An 18,989-nucleotide genomic window follows, 5' to 3' on the forward strand; every position below is an offset into this window, starting at 1 on the left:
CCTACTTTGACCCGTGGAAAAGAGCGAAACGGTTTTATCGCGTTAACGCAGTATCCTCTCGTGTCATCTTCGAAATCCGGTGATAACGTTAACGCTTCTAACGTGATTCTAAGTTGTATAAAAATACTTCTTATCAGACATAACGTGCAAATGTCTATTTCACTCGATCGTCCTACTTTGACCCGTGGAAAAGAGCGAAGCGGTTTTATCGCGTTAACGCAGTATCCCCTCGTGTCATCTTCGAAATCCAGTGATAGCGACCCTTTGATCCGGATGGAGATGCGACTCGTCACTGGGAGGTCCATCAGTCAGTGCCGTGGCAAACACGTCCGGGGCCCGACGCAAACTCGTCTAAATTTAACGGTCGGCACTTACGGTCAATTTCATTTATCGTCTCTCTCGCTCTCACGGGGGGTGGAGGGCGGAAATGTAGAGAAGGATCGATACATCGAATCGCGTGCGATGCGTAAGTCAGACGGGCGTGATACACTTGAATCCAGCTGCGGATAAAGTGGATTGCCGATGGGGTCTAGATGTGTACATCACGTTCGTATGGGTACTCTGCAATAATACCATGGGGTTGCCATTGTTGAATCGGGGTGGAGGTTTTTGGGGGAAGCCGAGGTGCGTTCAGGACTTGGGATTGTGAGTTGCTCAGTTGCTGATGTGATTGATATGGTTGGACAGCCGTGTTGCACATTGGACGATGATACCCCAAAGTAGCGATGGAGTCGAACCGACCGTGAATACACTCTTGTTCCCGTGATTATACAACCCGCGAAAAAACAACAGCCGATGACGTTTTACGCGTGAATTTTCGACTATATGATAGAATCGTTGATATCTCCCCCTAAGTGATTTTTACACAATTTACGTTGCATTATCTCATCACGTGAGCGTTTTTCATTTCGCCAGTTCCCAAACATCATAAGATGAATTCGCGTTATCCGCTATTTTCCCTTCGACGAAGTCCTCTCAAGCGTTTCTTCCTTCTTGTTATCTCCACTTTTCCTCAACTTTTTCCACGTTTTTTATTACTGTAAAATAATTATCCCGCCCTGCATACGACAAGCAGAAAAGTATGCAGACAAAGCAGCGATAATGAACCGTCAGGAATGTAATTATCGAAAAGCGCCGATTCGTGGTATTTTCTAATTGAGATCACGTTATTCTGACAATCGACCTTTTTTATGTTGTTTGAACCAGTGGCAGGTGGAATTCGAGTTTAAATGGCACTCGCCGGTGCCCTGTAAAATTCCTCGCGCACAAAGCGTAATGAAAATTGAACAAAAAAGCGCCCTGGCTTTGCTTTTCCTCTCAGGGTTGAAAAAGTGCCGCGAAAGGGGAAAACATTGAACTGTTAGAGGACAAAATCAACGGATCGTTCAATTCTTGACAAATCCTGGAATTTATTTTCTGCTGTAATGGAATCTTAATGGGGGGGAGGTTTCCGCGCAGCTAGAAATATTCTTCGGAAACGGGGATTCTATTTTTTTCCACCTCGACTTTACGAGAAATGGAAGAGTAATTTATTACATATGTATTATGTGTTGGGGGCACAGATGGCTGAACATGGCGGAAAATTTCGTCGTGATATTCAAAATTCCCGAGACTTCTCGCCGCGCCGGCCCGTAGGTTGGCACCCCTTCTTAATCTAATTTAATTTGAGTTATTAAACTTACCATCTGTCGGTATGCTCCCACCAGGGGGTTATCCTGATTAATTTATGAGTTAGTTAAACTCCCGTGTCGTGTAACGGTATTCTAATTAAACGCCATCTTGCCCAGTCCTTGCCAGCTGATTTTCGTATTAAGGGGTTATATGCAATTGTCATAGGTGAAATTTTAGAATTTTGTTTCTTAACTAAAATGCACTTTTTAATCGAAAGCAGAGCATGATTTCATAGTACAATCATTGAATATATCATTTAATATATCATTCTTTTTTAATATATTAAAAAATTGGCGAGGTACAGCAATTCTCCGAAAAAGTATTTTTTTTGCCATGACCACGATATCTCAAAAAGTATTTCACCGATCGGCTTCAAATTTTTAGGGCTCATTCTACACATGGGATTTTTCGAATTTTCGATTTTTACCAAAATCGCAGTGGTTTTACCGAAAAGTCACTTTTTTCGTCTTATAAGATTTTCGTTTTTGCTTAATACTACAGCAAGTTTTCATAGAAAAAAAAAAAAAAAGAATCCTTCGTTCATTAAGCAGTCCTCCGTGTGTAGAATGAGCCCTAAAAATTCGAAGCCGATCGGTGAAATACTTTTTGAGATATCGTGGTCACCGCAAAAAAAAAGGAACTGTTTCAGAGAATTGCTGTACTTCGCCAATTTTTAAATATATCTTAAGAAAGAAAAATTACATATTAAGTTCAATAATTGTATTATGAAATCACGCTCTGTTTTCGATTAAAAAATGCATTTTAGTTATGAAAAAGAATTCTTGAATTTCCCGTACAACTGCATATAGCCCCTTAACAATAGCAACGATCGCGCTGTTATCTGCGAAGATCAGAATTTCTTATCTCTGAATATATTTCAGGATATTCATAAACTTAGAAAAAAATTCGACAGGTTGAAGTTGGCAACAACGAGGAGGGAGGTGAGGGTTGTTTCTGAACGTAAAGCGTCCAAACTAGAGATCCTACCCTCGTCTAATTACCAATTAGTTAATGAACAAAGTGATTCGTTAATTAATTTTCCTGAGCCTTGCCAGGCTCGTCTGACTTCATAGCCGTTGGCCATACGCGAAATATATTGCTCCATTAAACCTAAACGTTTTTATCGCATCGCCCGACAGACAGAGCTAATTTCGCAAAAACAGGGTCAATGACACAAAATATCCAACCTGACCATCTAGTAACTTCAAATACACAAAAGACTGCAGACCCAGGTCTTTATTAACAAACGATGTTTGATATCGTCAATGATAAAGCGAGATGTCATCGAAAGAAATTCTCGCGCTAATAGTTTTAGTCAACGTTCATTTTTAACTGCGCCCGATTACTTTTTTATTATAATTTTACGATTTTCCCGAATTATTCAAGATTTTGTACGGCTACTTAACGAAGTAAAAATTACCAAAGACATTAAAGTGAATACACGAAATACGTTCATTAACGAATGAGGTTAGATTATTCTAGGCAGTGATAAAACGTATATATCATTGAGAGAAACTCTCGGGTTAATAGTTTTAATTAAAGTTCGCTTTTAACTGCGCTCGATTTTTTCAGGTATTTTACGACTTTACTGAATTTTTCAGGAGTTTTACGATTACTAAACGAAGTAAAAATTCTGGACGTAAAATTACAAAAGCCGTCAAAATTAATACATGAGATATGTTTATTAACGAATGAGGTTAGATCATGCCAGGTAGTGATAAAACGAGACGGAGATATCGGTATGAGAAATTCTCGGGTTAACAGTTTCACTTAATCTTCGGTTTTAACTGCGCTCAATTTTTTCAGTTATTATACAACTTTACTGAATTTTTCAGGAATTTTACGACTCCCAAACGAAGTAAAAATTCTGGACGTAAAATTACAAAAGCCGTCAAAGTTAATACACAAGAGATGTTTATTGACGAATGAAATTAGATTATGCTAGGCAGTGATAAAACGAGACGTAGATATTATTCAGAGAAATTCTCTGGTTAACAGTTTAAGTTAAAGTTCGCTTTTAACTGCGCTTGATTTTTTTAGGAGCAGCACGGTAACTTGGCGAAATAAAAATCCTAAACCCAAAGTGGCCGCTCACGTCTAGGGACGTTTTAAAGTACAGTAATCAGTATTCACTTGACGCCGGCAGAGAATTCAATTCCATCTTGAGGTTATACATTTTTTTCGCCCGCCTCGTAAAGACGATCCCGGCAAGGAATCGCCGTGATGTACCGGGTGTCTTCTACAAGGACTCGCGTCGAATCGCCTAAGGGATGCAATTTCGTTCCCCCGCGATTTCTCCTCGCAAGGAATTCCCCGCTCCAAATAGTGTTTCAATTTCTTCGCCGAGGAATTTCTGTAACTTAAAGGAACCAGGGAAATGCATCGTCGTATTTTTTTGTTTAATGGGGGAGCACGGTAATTAGTCGCCCATTCTTCTGCTCAATGTTAATTCAAAGAGAAGGGTCGGTAGGGAATTTTTTTCCTTGGGTTAAGAGAGGCTTTTATTAAACCACCCGTTAGCTGGGGTAGTCGTTACGATTACAAGAGGAGCATGTAGAGTCGGGCCTAGTAAAACCAGGGATGTTCGCGCCAAGTGGTAGCTGATGTACCAGGCCGACCTGGGGGAAAATCAGAGCTGCGAATTTCCTGGGAAACAGTTAGCTTCGTCAGGAGGAAAAACGCTTTTCCGGGTTCGGACGGCAAGAAACTGTACGGTCAGCTGAACGCGCTGCCGAATCGCGGAAGAAGCGGTCGCTGGATTGGAGGAAATGGAAATCAAGATGGCCACCGAGACTCCCTGCCTAATAGCCGAACCGTTACCAAGAAGCTCCAGCCTTTAAGCGAATTTCAGTGCCAAATCCCGAGGCAAATATGAGATTCCCCTCGAAAAATGTGAAAAAACAGACCGAAGTTGGACGGCGCGGCGGCCATTTTGAAACTACCCTTTCCAGCCAGTAGCCATGACGACGTTACAGCCTCTATTTATTTATTTCCAACGAAAATGTTCGACCATTTGCGAAGCAAAAAAATATAAAAAAAAAACAGGAAAAAGTAGCAAAGTACCCTCGAGTACCCAAAAGTGCGGTGATTTATCGACGTGGCGTACATTTCCTGCCGGCAGGTAACATCGCCTAGGGGAAAAATTGAATGCCGGACCCGGCATCCATCTTGACCACTCGATAGCTCGCTGTCACGGGGGACGGCAACCGCGCCTTAACCCTAGTCGACAAAACTAGCAACACTGTCGCACGCACGGCTAAATATCGCCGACCACCTACGTCATTCGATGGCCGATCGTCCTTCGCGTTCCTTCTATTATATTTCCCTTTCTCGAGCATCTGGAAGATTCGCACTGTCCACATAAAACACTTAATAATGCGTGCCATATGTGTGTAAATGTATAAATATGGCTGACGAACTACGTCATTCAATGGCCGATCGTTCTTCGTGTTCCTTCTATTTTCCCTTCCCGAGCATATAGAAGATTCCCACTTATTTCCACATGAAACAATAATGCCTGACATGTGTGTGTAAATATATAAAAATATATAAATGTACTTCGTGGTTTTTTAAGCATCTACTTCGTGTACAGTTCGTTGCATGCGAGTTTGGCGTGCTGATTAGCGCATTAAAAATGGAACCAAATTAAGTCGGAGAGTTAAATGAAAAGATTTTCATTTAACGCTTCACACTTAGTTTCTGGTTGATAAGAGGATTCCGCAAGAGTGGAATACCGCGAAAGGAAATAACCGTGGAAGGTGGAGGATTACGATTCTCGTCCTTTGAGTCGCCCTCGATGGCATTGTTCCCGAGATGTGCCGCCCTCTGGCGGCGTTCCCCTAAGTAGATGTCGCCCTCGGCGGGTGGATACATTTTGTAAATAATTCGATGCAAAGCAGAGGCAACCGAGAGCTCGGCTAAGGGTGGATGGGATTGGGGAGGGAGGGGGCGGAAAGAAGTACAGGAAAGGGGCGAGAGATTCGTCCTGGCGGGAATAACTCCGAGAAGGCGAAACCCGCCTTCTCGGTTTTCACGGATAATCCAAGGAAGAAGAAGTGCGAAGAGGCTTTTAACTCGGGATAATTTATTTAAAACCCGCCGCCATCGCCCGTCGCTTTTTACACCGCCTGGAGGCTGTCTTAATTTCACGACCTGCCTGCGATCTATAAATAAGTCCTGTCCTGTAAACGACGAGTTTATAAATAATGATTCTGCACTCCTCCAGGAGCCGAGGGTCGCCGAGGAAAAAGCAAGATGGCGGCTCGAAGACGCGCCAAAAAAGAACGCTCCTTCTGGTTTACGCGAGTTCACTCAAGTTTTGAAGAAAATCAGACATCGAGGCGATGGGTTCGTATGTATACAAATTTATTAGTCCATTCGTTATACATCTCGAATACCTCCGAAAGAAACATTATTCTCTTTTACGAGGGAACGACAGAAATCATGTCCCAGATAAATTTCTCGACGCTTCCCGATATCGGATCCATCAATGTCCCTCCTTCTCCGCCCGTTTACCTCTTTCGGGTAGCCCGAGGCGGCAAAACTTCGGAAATAAGGAAAAAGAAATTTCGACAACATCCAAAAAGAGCCGCGTCTCTCGCATCGACTGGTTATCGATCAATTCCCGATTCGGCGGATTCGAAGGCGAGTTCCTCTTTTCCGGGGAGGAGGTACCTCGAATTATCCCCTTAGAAATTCAACCCTCGTGCAGTCCCATTTCGCAAATTCGATCTCCCCAGTGGAACGCAAGAAGAGGCACCTCTGGCTTTCACCCCTCTCACTCCTTTGCTCCCTCTCTCGCTCCTCTCTTCTTCCCTCCCAGACACACTCGCAACGTTCCATCGGCCATTCCTCATTCCGTCTTTCTCTCCTTCTCCCGCCGCGCAAAAATCTTCCGCGACACCTTTTGTTTCGCCCCCAGAAGAGGCCGACCTAACCTAACCTAACGCGGCCCAACCTAATTCGAGGAAGCCGGGAAGGGAGAGGAAGGGACATCTATACTCGAGAGTGCGAGTCAATACGACAAACATTTCCAGTTTTGCGATCGATGCCGATTTAATAAATTCCCCATCTCCCTCTCGAGACCCTCCGCGTCTTCGAGGAACTCGATTCAGAGAACAGGCGAGGGAAACTAATTCCAGCCTTTGTACAATTGTCGAAATGGGAAATGAGGGAATGTTTACTTGAAACCGATACTAAGCGGGCGCGAGGACGTCTTGTTATCACGCGAGCTTTTCGAAATGGTAATTTCTCCTGGTTACGATTTCTCCTAGCATGTCCTACTCGGAAAAGAACGACGCTTAAAGTCTTGCTTGCGAAACGCGTAATGGCGGAAATAAGGAACGCGTTTCACTTTGAAAATGCATTTAAGTTTGGAAATCCAATCGAAAACGTACACGTAGACAAGTAGGCACTCCTCGTTCACTCCATGCGTTTCTCTCCTCTTCTCGAAAGTGGCAGAAATTAAAGCTAAGGTAATTGGTGTAAAAAAAAAAGTCTTCAGTCCAAATCCGGGAGCCCGGTCATGACGAAATCGCTGTCTTTGTGGGACCTCTGGAAATTCCCGGGACTCGTGTGTCGGTCGGTTAACCGATTACCGAAATTCAGGAAGTCCTGCTCCGGACTGCACGCCTAAAGAAAATACCGCTTTAGTATAGCTGATAGTAAATGTCGCGAGGCTCTTCCTTTACTTGGAGTAAAAAGTCCCGACTGGCGCGCTCGGAGTTCGATCTTTCTTCCTCGGACGATTCGTGAACGACCGTCTCGCAGGAATTTCGAGAATCACTCCCAGGAGTCGTCTGAAAAAGGTGGCGCCGCGTTTTGAAATTAATTCGACAGACTATGAAAATTTGGGGTGTATAAAAAAAAATTCTTGCTTACCAGTTTCTTTATTTCGTCGAATACCTTCACGACGTTGCCGTCGTCGGTGGAGAGAATTGCAGTTTCCAGTTTCTTCCCCAGAATTTTCACCTCTTTCCTTGTCTCGCCACCTCCGGAGTTGACGAACCCATTGTGTCCGGTGTTTCGCAAAAACTGCTCGTAATTTCCCAAAAACTTGAGGTCCTGGTACTGCGGCGTCATCTCAGAATTCTTCGGGCCGAGTATCTTCACTTCTCCGATCTCGAGGAAGGACTTTTGCTGGTTCTTTTCGTTGCTTCCCAGTATCTTGAAGTTCTTATTCCAAGACCCTAAAATTTTGACCTCCGATTGGCTGATAGGGATTAGTCCGGTGTCGCATTCGCCGTCGTCGAACTCGGTTAACTTCATCCTCGACTCGTAATCTACTACTGATTGCTGGTCCATTGGACACCCGACATCCGCGAGGATGTTCATGTCCTCGCTCAAAATGTGGCTGTTCTTGAAGAAGGGTAAACTCTCGTTCAAAATCGAAATCGAGGACTGACTTTTGCTCAGTAAAGAAGTCATGGTCGTGGGAGCGTTCGCAGCCATGTTCGGCATTTCCGGTCTGTGGTTCAAGATGTTGGCCAAATTCTGGTGGCAGGGTCCAATTCCTGGGGTATAATGATCATGTTATTTAATTAATCTTCTAATTTGATATCATTTTAAATTTTACTATAAAAGGAAGATCTTAAAGAACACTGCTAGGACATCCAAATGTACTTTCAATCATTCTGAATCTTGTAGAAAACTTAACATTTAAGCTATAAGCGTGGGACCCACCAACATCGTCATCATGTTCCATCACGGAAACCCCAGGATCCATGCCGAGGGATTTGGGACCCAGGATGAGGTCATCGATCTTGGACTGGGAGAGATACGTGATCCCGTCCACGTAGCGATCATCCAAAGTCTTGGAGTCCAGGATCCTAATGTCCTTGTCTTCCAAAATCTCAATCCTATCCATGGCGATCGACTTCTGATTCGACTCAGAATCCAAAACCATGATCTCGTTGCCGGTGTTCCCCATGACTTCGTCATGAACATTCCCACGAATTCCGACGACGTTGATGGCGTTGGCCTCTTCGCTGTTCAAAATCGTGACATCGTGGGAGTTCTGCGCCATCAAGTCTCTGGCTTCGCTGTTGGTCATCACCTCGTAGCGACCATCTTCCGTCGCTCTGACAAATTGGATCCCACCTTGAGCTGCCAGTTCCAAAAGCTCGTTGCAGTCTTCCGGAGCCGGGGTCTGGATCGACTGGTTGAGTCTCTCAGGATCACTTCTTATGGGTTCCTCGAAGGGGAATTGCGGATCCAGAGGCGCTACCAGACTCTCTGGAAAAACGTGGAAGCTCGTTAAACGATATCAACATCAGAGCATTGAATAATAATGGAATTCCTGGAAAATACATCAACAGTGGTCGCAGATCAATCCAGGCGAAATCGGATAGGACTGGAGATTCGCTTTTGGACCGACCAAGAATTTAAGGATGTTCACCTTGCTCCTGATCGGGTCCAGGAGCCTCCACGAGGAAGCTGACTTTTCCATCAGGCTCAATCTTCTGGGTCACCGTTGCCACCACTGGGACCTTAATTTGCACTGCCTTCATTCCATCCCCGTCCCCATTCAAAGTTGGACTCAAAGTCATTTTCCCAGCAATCCTGAGATCCTCTGCCGTCGCGGGCGTCAAGACCTGCATAGAAGGATCTCGTTAGCGAGGAGGCGGACACAAAGATCCGAAATCCAAGTCCGAGGGAAATCGTTATCACGTGTTTCTGGCCTGCGGTCGGCGACACCTTCACCAGCACCGGAATCCCCTTAGCTGGCTTGAAAAGGGCAAACGGGGTGTGGCCCTGAAGAATCGCGTTTTCCAGCGCCTTCGTCTCAATCCTGTCCACCAAAACGCTTTCCATGTAGTCTCCCTTCAATTAGAAAACACCATAAAGACTGCACGGCATTTCGAAACGTGCGTTTTCTACATCTCCATTCTAATCCACTCACCGATCCCATGGGATCCTTATCACTGACCTCGGTCATCGTTTCCTGTTCTCCGTCTGGTAAATGAACGATCCTGACGTTTTTGCTGCTGGGAATAAGCATTGTTATGGTCCAGAATTTCGACGGCTTCTTTAGTTACGGCATTTCGATACTAGGGATATCCGTGGAGAGAACTATCACTAACTTCCGCATGATCGTTGGCTCGTTCAACGTCGACTGCGCGCCTGCAGTTTGGCGATACTTGATCCCGTGCTTGTACTCCTCGTGAGACCTTAAGGAAAACCTTCGGGGAAATTCTTTTCCGCAGATTCCACACACGTATTGCATCTTCTCTGCGTGAGCATGTGCCTTCACCTTGTGACACACCAAATTCGACATCTGGTTAAACCCCTTGCCACACAATTCACATTTGTAGGGCCTTTCGTTGGTGTGCGTGAAGACGTGGTTCCGCAGGTTCCCTGGAATGAGATGGACTTCCTTTTGTAAACTCTTAATAGTAAAACTGCACTTTAATACGTTTTGGTGATTCGTACCTTTCTGGTGAAATCCCTTGCCACACAGGTGACACTTGTGAGGTTTGTGCTCCGAATGCGTTTTACGATGCGATATCAATGTGGATACCCTGAAATTTAAGCTTTTAAGAGGCTTTTTAGAGGAAGTTGATAATTAGGAATTAGCTGCTAACCGGTTGAATGTTTTCTTGCAAAACTCGCACACGTAAGGCCGAGCATCACTGTGGATCGCTTTGTGTTGGCTTAGCGTTGAGAGTTGTCTGAAAGCTTTGCCGCAAGCTTCGCATTTGAAATTCCTTTCGTCGGTATGGGTCGGCAGGTGCCTCATCAAGGTGTACTGATGTCTGAATTCCTTTGAGCCTGATCGAAGAAGGAAAAGTAATGGTTTAATAAACGTTTCAATCGAGATATATGAAACCCTTGAAAATTGTCATGCAATCCCATACCATTAATACTAATTATTCTATACATGCATTGAGATAAAAAAAATGTACAGTTAAAAATTTTCCATTCCCCTTAATTTCATGAAAGTGCAAACATTCGGGTATATTCAAAAACTTACATATTTCATTCTGAGTATGAATTCTGAAAATGAAATATATTCTGTACTTACACGTGGAAATATTAATCGAAATAGAAGCATTGTCTAATTGTCATATCCAACATTTCTTTCTGTGTACGACTGGAAGACTAGTGGAATATTAAATGAAAAACGATGTTTGGAGAAATTTTGGGGAACTCACAGATGCCACATTCCCATATTTTCAAAGTCTTGCCATCCCGCTTCAAGTACTTCACGAAGTGAAGTCTTGATCTAGGATCATCCTTGTCTATTAAACGAGGAGTTGTTGAAGAAGGTCCTTCAGCTACAGGATGAGAGTAAACGACCACGCTATCATCAGGGGTAGTAACGCTTTGCTCTAAAATCTTTAGAAAAAAGAAAAGGTCTTATTTCTCGTTAAATAAAATGCAAATACGGTAATACGTTGCATAGGCATATTGATATTGAAATGAGATCGTTAATAAATTCATAAAATAAAAATATATGCATTTAAACGAAGATCCTTCGGAACAGTTATAGTATAAAATTAACCTTATATTTCAAGGAATCTTTCCCAAGAAGTTTTGTTACCGTGCCGTCGATATTGATCACTTCGGAATCGATTGCAGCGTCTAAATCCAGACAATCCGCCTGCGGCATAATAATTTATTAACACATTTGTAAGTTTGAAATTATTTCCGCACAAATGCATTCGTTAGTCACCTGTATTAACTGGTGCTCATTAGATCCAGGTATTCCGGAAACCACGGACACCTCGCTCCTTCCATCTGGTCCAATGGTCTCTTCTTTAACGTACACCTCGTAAACGCTAATTAAAGAAATCCCAGATATTGAGAAATACCTGTACTCCAATATTTGGCATCTGGAAAATATCCGAAGCTTGAAAATTTCTCACCTAATCACCTCATCCTGAATGGACCTGGGCAACTGTGCCTGCGAATCCTCGTACTGAGTTTCCCCTAAAAAGAAATATATCATTGTAAAAATATATTAATGACTTCTTCTGATATTCACGTGTATTCCAAATCGTGGCACAAAAAGAAAAACCTGATAAAAAGGAATACACGAAATGATCTGAATTTTTGAAGTTCCAAGTTTAACCCTGATTTTAACATTTGTTACTTGTTATAAACATTTTCCATCATTTACCTCGAAATCAAGCATCCCGCGAACTTGGTCTCATCCACCCCATTACTGATTTTAAGTGGATCAACATGTTTTGCAAATTCCTCGAACGTCAAAACGTTCTCCACTACGCATCCTCAGACGTCAAAACGAAGTGGACGGTTTGCCGAAAATTCTCTAGATTTTCCGCGGCCATTACGGAGAACCGATAGTTGCGGCCGCGAGGGTCCGGAAATCGCGGGGTTAAAGAAACGCCGGGGGCCAGAATTTTGGGGTTTCCTTGTCAGAGGAAACTCTCGCCCCTTTCCCGCAAACAAACCACGAGGGCAATATTCAGCTCTCGGATTTTTTCCCTTTCCTTGTCGAATAAATAAACGAAAGCCGCCATATTCAGAGTTCATTTTACCGGAAAGACTGCCAGCGGAGCGGCCGGTAAAGCTGACCGAAAGTGCGCCGCCAATTTTCGGGGCAAAAAAGTCACTTACAGCTGTATCCTTGCAGTAGATTGTTCTGCGCCATGGCAGATTTTCGAGAAACCCCCGAAGCCGGTCCCAATGGCTCTTCGGAGTTATTTGCAAAGACCGCCACTGGGCGCCTCGCCTGGAGAAGATTGCCCGTGATGACGCTGTCTTGCGGCGAACGCGCGAACTACTCCCCGTATGCGCCAGGAATGGCGCTAGGGACGCGAGTCCCACCGGTCTTCCCATCTCGCAACTTTAACGACCGATTGCGTCAGAATGGCCGATCGAAAAGACTTTATTTTCACGTTTATCGACGGGTCGTCCATGAAGAATACGCTTACTTAAAATACGGTACAACTTAACTCAAATTAACACTAATCCAGGTGTAACATTTTTATTAAAACTCCGGCTTCCATCACCATTCCATTCAAATGTACTCTTAAAGTTAGAACTACGAAAAATCTAGATATTCGCGTTCCTAGATCATTACATGCAAATCTGAAATTCTCCTTGATGTCGCCAGAATTTATTTAAAACTCTTGGTCAAGAATATCAATTGATCACTGCTGGAAATATTACTGTTGAATAATGCATGATATTGTATAATGCAAAACGCTGTTTACCCGCTGGTGTTTCCCACCGAATTTATTACAATTCATTAAAATTTGCTTTTTTATAACCGGAACCCTGAAGGAATCAATTGACATTTTTTGTATACACGGTCCTGAATCTCTTCGAGAGCAAATATAATGTTGCGGGTCTGAAGAGTATTTCAGAGGCTGCAAATCAAGATTAGGTGCGATCTTAATTTCAAATTTCTGGGCCGAAAACCATTGCAACAAAAAAAAGGTAAGATAACAATAACTTGCTAAATTTATACATTTGCCATTATATGCTTCCAAGTGATATAAATCAGAATAAGTAACGTAATGAAATCTTAAACATTAAAGCGGAACTTTTCTCGCGAACATTCCTTCGCTAAAGAATGTCGACTCGTGCAGAATAAACGTTCCATGTGCACCTTATTAACATATATCGTTGGAATTATCTTTGATATCGAATAATTAATCAATATTAGCTAATACCGATGAAATTTTGCACATCGATTGGCTTTGTTACATTTAATAATACCGGCACGCGTTACAGCCCGAATTTTGTAATACGTGAATTATTCCGTTTAATTTATCGAACAATGTCGGGCGATTCAAAAAAATGTCATGTCATTCCCAATTATCAGGATGAATTTCATCGGGGAAAGTCAGAAAATCATTGCAGAAAGTTATTAGCAATTTTATCTTAAAGAAATCAGATCGTAACCCACCAAACACGGTTACGTAACAATAATATAACAGTTTCATAACGTTTGTAACATGTAATGTAACATACATATAATGTATAAGTAAGATTTGCATTACTGTTTCCTCCGCAGCCATATAACACTGTTATAAAATGAATAATATAACATTTGCATAACATATCGGTAACATCTTACATGTTATGTTGATATTATATAACTACAATGCTAAAAAGTTTGTAACGATGTTACTGAACGGTAATAATTCAGAGTTATATAATATTCATGTATCGTTTGAATAATATTTGTTATACGTCATGTTATTCTAGTGCCATGTAACTAACATAGGGTGCTTGGTGGTAATTAACCGCGGATTTTTTTCATACATCTTTTTTTCGGAAATCGCAGCATCCGTGATGTAGCAACGAGCAAAGATCGGTCGAGGTCTAGATGGACGCACTACTCGCGAATTCGAGTCATGCGCTCCAGAACTAGCGAGCTCTACCTTACCGACGGAGAGGGTCGGTCCGAGGCATACTTGCTTGACTCAATTATACGTACTAGTACTAGTTAGCCAGTGTTTAAGTTGGGCTTCCCTTCCGTTCATTCCGCCCTCTGCGGGATCCGCCGATGTCTGGGAAGCGAGGGAAAGGATACCCTAACCTCTCAAGTCCAATCGGGGAAGAGCAAGATATGTGACAATTCGATTTCCGAGCTAAAGAAAGCCTTCCACCCCATAATTCAACCACAACTTTTCCGCTGGCCCAGAAACCCCTAAAAGGCGTGCAGAAAATTTAACTTTTCCTCCATACCTTAGATGGATTTAATAATTCCTAAATATGGCAGTAAGAAGTATGGACCAATGGGGTGCAATTCCTACGGCGAAGAATTCCGATTTATTTGGATAGTTTTAGATTCTCGGAGGTTTAACAATCGTGGAGTCATTTTAAGAAGAATCGCCATCACTGTTAGGCCGCTCATGATCGTCTCTTGTCTGATTTGTGAGAAGTGCATATCTCGATTTTTAGGAACCGGGGATGATCTAGTTCCATTCTTGGCTCGTCGCCTCTCGTCTTATTTATAAAATCTGTCTTGATACCAAGAAGTACAAAATAATCTTTAAGGTCTATTCCTTATTAATCGTTTTTCGTATTATTTGTGAGATTCATCTTGATACTCGGCGGCAAGGAATAATTTAGGTCCATTCGTTGATGCAGACCTTTTGGGAACAGCATCCGGTCACTAAGATCGGCCGAGAGGTAGGAAGGCGAAAACAAAATGGTAACTTGATAAAAGCGTCATCTCGCGTCACAAACTCGCGGTGACAAGTTGTCTGGAAGTCTAGGCTCGGAAGGCGAGAAGATAGGAGGAGGCGCAAGTGGGTGGTATGTCACCCACCTCCGGTTCGCCAGTGCCGCCAACTGTCCAACTGTCAAAGAGTCCATTTTCGTCTTCATGGTTCCCTATCTGGAATAATATCACGGGATGGCTAGGGACACATCGGCCCCTGACAAATAACATTTTCGCACATTTTCCCCATTTCCTTCGAATTTTGCCACGAAAGAACGATAATTAAGATCGGTCTGCCTGCCAACGTAACTTCACTTCCCATAACTATTTCATTCGACAAGATCCTGAGCTTCTCCCCGCCCTTCGATAACTATCTGCGATTTTTTTCCTGTGAATTTATTAGCCCCTCCAGGTTGTCCAACTGCCCCGAATAATTCCCCCCTTCCCGGGGGAACATCGGCAAATTTCTCGTGTCCCGGTAGCCCTGATTTCCCAACGAGCTTTTTACGAAGAGATTACGACCTGATACCGCCCCGCGTTTTTTTCAAGACGATGGCCACACTCCATTAACGAGATGAGATTTGCAATTCAAATCTCCCGCCCTTATCGCCACTTTTCTGAGCCGCTATTGTCAAGTATAGATCTCCACTTAGGGAGCGAAACTTAAGGAGAAGGAGCGCGGAATTTATTTCGAAGGGTCGCAGAAAGGACATCCATCATGGCGTCGGTCTTTCCCCGAGTGGTCAGCAAGGACCTATTCGAAAATACTTTACAGCCCCAGACCCTTCAAAGTTGTCCAAAGCGGATCACCGTGTCGGTCTCTGCTCCCCAATACGTCATTCAGGAGAAGAAACGAGCGATCCTTCAAATCGATCAAATAACGCATAGAAAGAACTTCTTCCCGAGGAATTTAAAAGAATCGCTCCAACGGCTGACAAGCCGATACGATGGCCCCCAATTTCCCTGTTTAACCCCCGCTCCGCGACATTAAATTCATCCAATAAAAGCATTCGCGAAATTCCCGTCGAATTAGCGGTAACGGCCGTTTCCCCTGTATCGGCCAATCCCGATGCGACATTGAATCGGGGCCACCAATTATCGAGCGGAGCGATTCAATATGGCGGCCCCCGACAGGGTTCCAATTGAAGCCATTAGTCGCGATCCTAAACGGCGGATTTCGAAGCCGCGGCAAAACCGATCCGTCGCGACGCCATAACTCTTCCTCCGGGCCGGTAAAGAAGACGCGATTCGTCTATCGCGTCCAATATGGCGGAGGTTTTCGGGGCAATCTCGCGTCCTGTAACCGTTACAGCGGCTACCGCGATTCCGGGGCTGGCTATAGGGCGGCGTAAATTGTTAAGGCGAGTCTCGCCTAGTTATAAATTAGGAAAGAGGCAATCTTGCCGGCTCGGATGCTCGCCCCCGCCCCCGCGGTCGCTGCCGACTGTCCCCGCTCTGTTTTACCGACCGGGCCGGCCAAAGGCCTTAACGCTGGTCCCATAAAAAAGTCTAACAACCCTACAAGATTACCCCGAAATCTACGCCCGCCAGTGCCCTTGTCGGGATCTAGGGACTTTCGTCCCAGCTTGGTACCGAGCCTGCCGGCGTCGCTTCCGGAACTCCAGACTTTGATCTCCTTTACGACTGATCAAGCCTACCTCCGAATTGGCCGGCCGAGAAACAATTCCCTGGGTCTAAAACCCCAGATTTCGAAAATTACCCCGTGGAGACGCCCCTAGTTCCCCGAAACTGCCGGGTTTTATCTCCTCCTCCTTCTTCTTCTTCTTCAGGCTCTTCGAACAGGGAGATAGTGCATCAGTGCTGATGAGGCATCGGACCTCATTATGGGAACGGATCCGAGGTTTTACGGCGTAAACAGATCCTGATGATCTCGGCGTCGGGGCTCTTCGGCTATTTCTAAGCCTGGGGAATTTCACGTAGAACGACCTGGGGATCCAGTTCGCCAACCGGGTCAATGTCGGCACGGCAATGCGCGAATAACAATGCAACTTCGTTCTCGAATGCGCCATGTCTGATCGTTCCGTTAAACGAGGTCAATCGAGGCCATTACGCGTAGTTATTAGACCTAGTTATGAATGACGTGAAATGAAATTCACCTCAACTGCTCCGTACTCACCTCGTGTAATAAGTACAACTAGAACTTGTAACGCAGGTACTTAGGTTAATATTTAGTTATTTTCTGTATGAAATATCTTCAGCCGAGGTACGATAGTCGTGGCAGGGATGCACCTGTGACACATCTATATTCAATAAATTTAACATAATAATTGACAATGATCCGACTGTATCGATTACGGATCAGGAACAACATTTGATGCAGTGGAGGCAAAGCAAGAGATTTAGATGGATTTCAATCAAGCATTTCTCTATCTTATCGTGGTTGTTATGAACTTACAATTTCAGTATTAGATCGCGATGAAATGAACGTGTCCAAATATAGTATTTTTATATATCGATTATCGGAGTTCACCAAAATATCCTTTTTATTTTCTGATGGAAGAATTTCACGTTTGAAGGGGGGGAATTATGCGTAATTTTGTTCTCTTTTTTCTTTCCCTTTTTGTAAAAGTTTCTTTGGAATCGTTAGAATTTCGTTCTTGAGTGGAAAGCCCGGTACATAATTTATGGATGGGCCCTATCGAATCAGAAGCGAGGTCTCTTCGGGGGGGGGGGGGGGGGGCAGAGTTATCGACAGGGCTGTTATCAGGGGTGGCGCACTTAAACTGTACTTAGGAGCGAGGGAGTCAGACCCCCCGGAGTGGGGCGGCCGCATCCGGTTTCACGTCGGACAGGTGATGGATCGCGGATAAATGGGGAATATTGACTGGAAATATTAGAGATATTAAAAAGGGCGCTCCAACCCGCCCCGCCGCTCGTCGACGTAACCCCAAGAGGGTGGAACCTAACCTCTCCACAGATTGAAACGCGATACCCCACTCTCGGCGCGCCGCATGAACACAGGCTGCACGTGTCAATATTTCTGTTTCTGCCTATCGGCCGTACAACCTAACCCCAGCTCCGCTCCATTGGTACGACAACGTGGTAAAATCCTAGGGGATTATCGGCTCGGTTATCCGGGGGAAGGAAATCACTCCGGGAATCGTCAGCGGCGTTAAACATCGCCTCTTTCCTCGGGAAAATGATGATGTGATGAAATCCCGACCACGATCGAAAGCGGGTCGAGAAAATGTCCCTAGACCTGAGGACTTTCAAACATCGAGACTTCCTTTTCCAAGTGGGATGTCCGAGGTAGTAGGGGTTTTTTGTTCTGGGTCTAGGGGCCTGGAACCGTTTGATGGGTTCGATGATGAGATGGAAGATAATTCCCTAGATGGGGGCAAATTGTTGCCAACCTTGAGATTTCTTAACGAAGAGGTGTACACCTCCGTTTAATCACATTAACTCGGGGAATTCGACCAAACGGTGCTTCTAACCTAGGGAATGTCCCCGGATCCGAGCCAAACGTCCCTCCATTATTTCGATGCCTCCTTTTGAAACCATTTCGACGTTTCATTGAATGCGAGGGGTTTCAACATCGGCGACGATTCTCGGGGTGATTCTTTTTCCCACCTCGCGGTAATCCCCTGAGGTTTCCAATCGTACCAACTGCAGCATTTTACGCGGCCTGCGTTCGGAATAGTTCCGCAGTGCCAACACGGGTATAAATGGGGGAAGCTCACCCCCGGTTTCCAGCTCGTCGAAGATTACTTATTCGAAAAGTACTAAGAGAACGTGCCCGATCAATCATTCTTCACCGGTGTCGACTTTTCAGAAGATTTATACCCAGATTACGCCCAGTGATGGACTTCGAATCCATTGCGCCTCCACTCGGTCGGAGATTAATTCCCCCAGAGATTAATGTTTCTTCGCAAAGCCCACGATTATCAAATATTCAGTGGCGCCAACTGCCGAAGAGATCCCCTAAATTTTGACAATCTCTAAAACATGAGAGGGACATCGCATGCACTTCGACATACACTAAGAAAAATATTGTTAAATAGGCACCAGTCTTTACAAGGAATATGATACACCTATGAAAACGAGGACGCAATTGTAGAAAAGAAAAAAGTATACAATTTGTAAAATTATTCTTTTTTACCGTAGTTGTATATCATCCCACTTGTAGAGACTAGTCCCTATTTTACAACCGTGGTGG

At 44.2% G+C, this 18,989-nt stretch overlaps 1 protein-coding gene across 1 annotated transcript; it reads right to left on the reverse strand.

Annotated features, from left to right (window-relative positions):
* Positions 1–7,170: 7,170 nt before the first annotated feature.
* LOC105702671 lies at positions 7,171–12,286 on the reverse strand. Its single transcript, XM_012430393.1, has 15 exons — positions 12,253–12,286; positions 11,538–11,601; positions 11,345–11,450; positions 11,174–11,272; positions 10,824–11,007; positions 10,254–10,440; positions 10,102–10,190; positions 9,753–10,026; positions 9,572–9,653; positions 9,340–9,492; positions 9,068–9,263; positions 8,353–8,904; positions 7,552–8,183; positions 7,362–7,469; positions 7,171–7,302 (listed from the first exon to the last, which is right to left on the reverse strand). Exons 1-15 carry the CDS (start codon positions 12,284–12,286, stop codon positions 7,171–7,173), a joined length of 2,892 nt encoding a protein of 963 aa, XP_012285816.1.
* Positions 12,287–18,989: the final 6,703 nt, after the last annotated feature.

The sequence above is a fragment of the Orussus abietinus genome, unplaced genomic scaffold, assembly GCF_000612105.2.
Source record: "Orussus abietinus isolate OABI.00-Male unplaced genomic scaffold, Oabi_2.0 scaffold157, whole genome shotgun sequence".
NCBI classification, from domain to species: Eukaryota; Metazoa; Arthropoda; class Insecta; order Hymenoptera; family Orussidae; genus Orussus; species Orussus abietinus.

Coding starts and splice junctions, on each gene's coding strand:
- LOC105702671 (XM_012430393.1), bottom strand. CDS start 12,286: ATGGCGCAGAACAATCTACTGCAAGGATACAGCT. Junction 10,191..10,253: donor TGCAAGAAAACATTCAACCG/GTTAGCAGCTAA, acceptor CTTAAATTTCAG/GGTATCCACATTGATATCGC. Junction 9,493..9,571: donor ATAAGGATCCCATGGGATCG/GTGAGTGGATTA, acceptor TTCTAATTGAAG/GGAGACTACATGGAAAGCGT.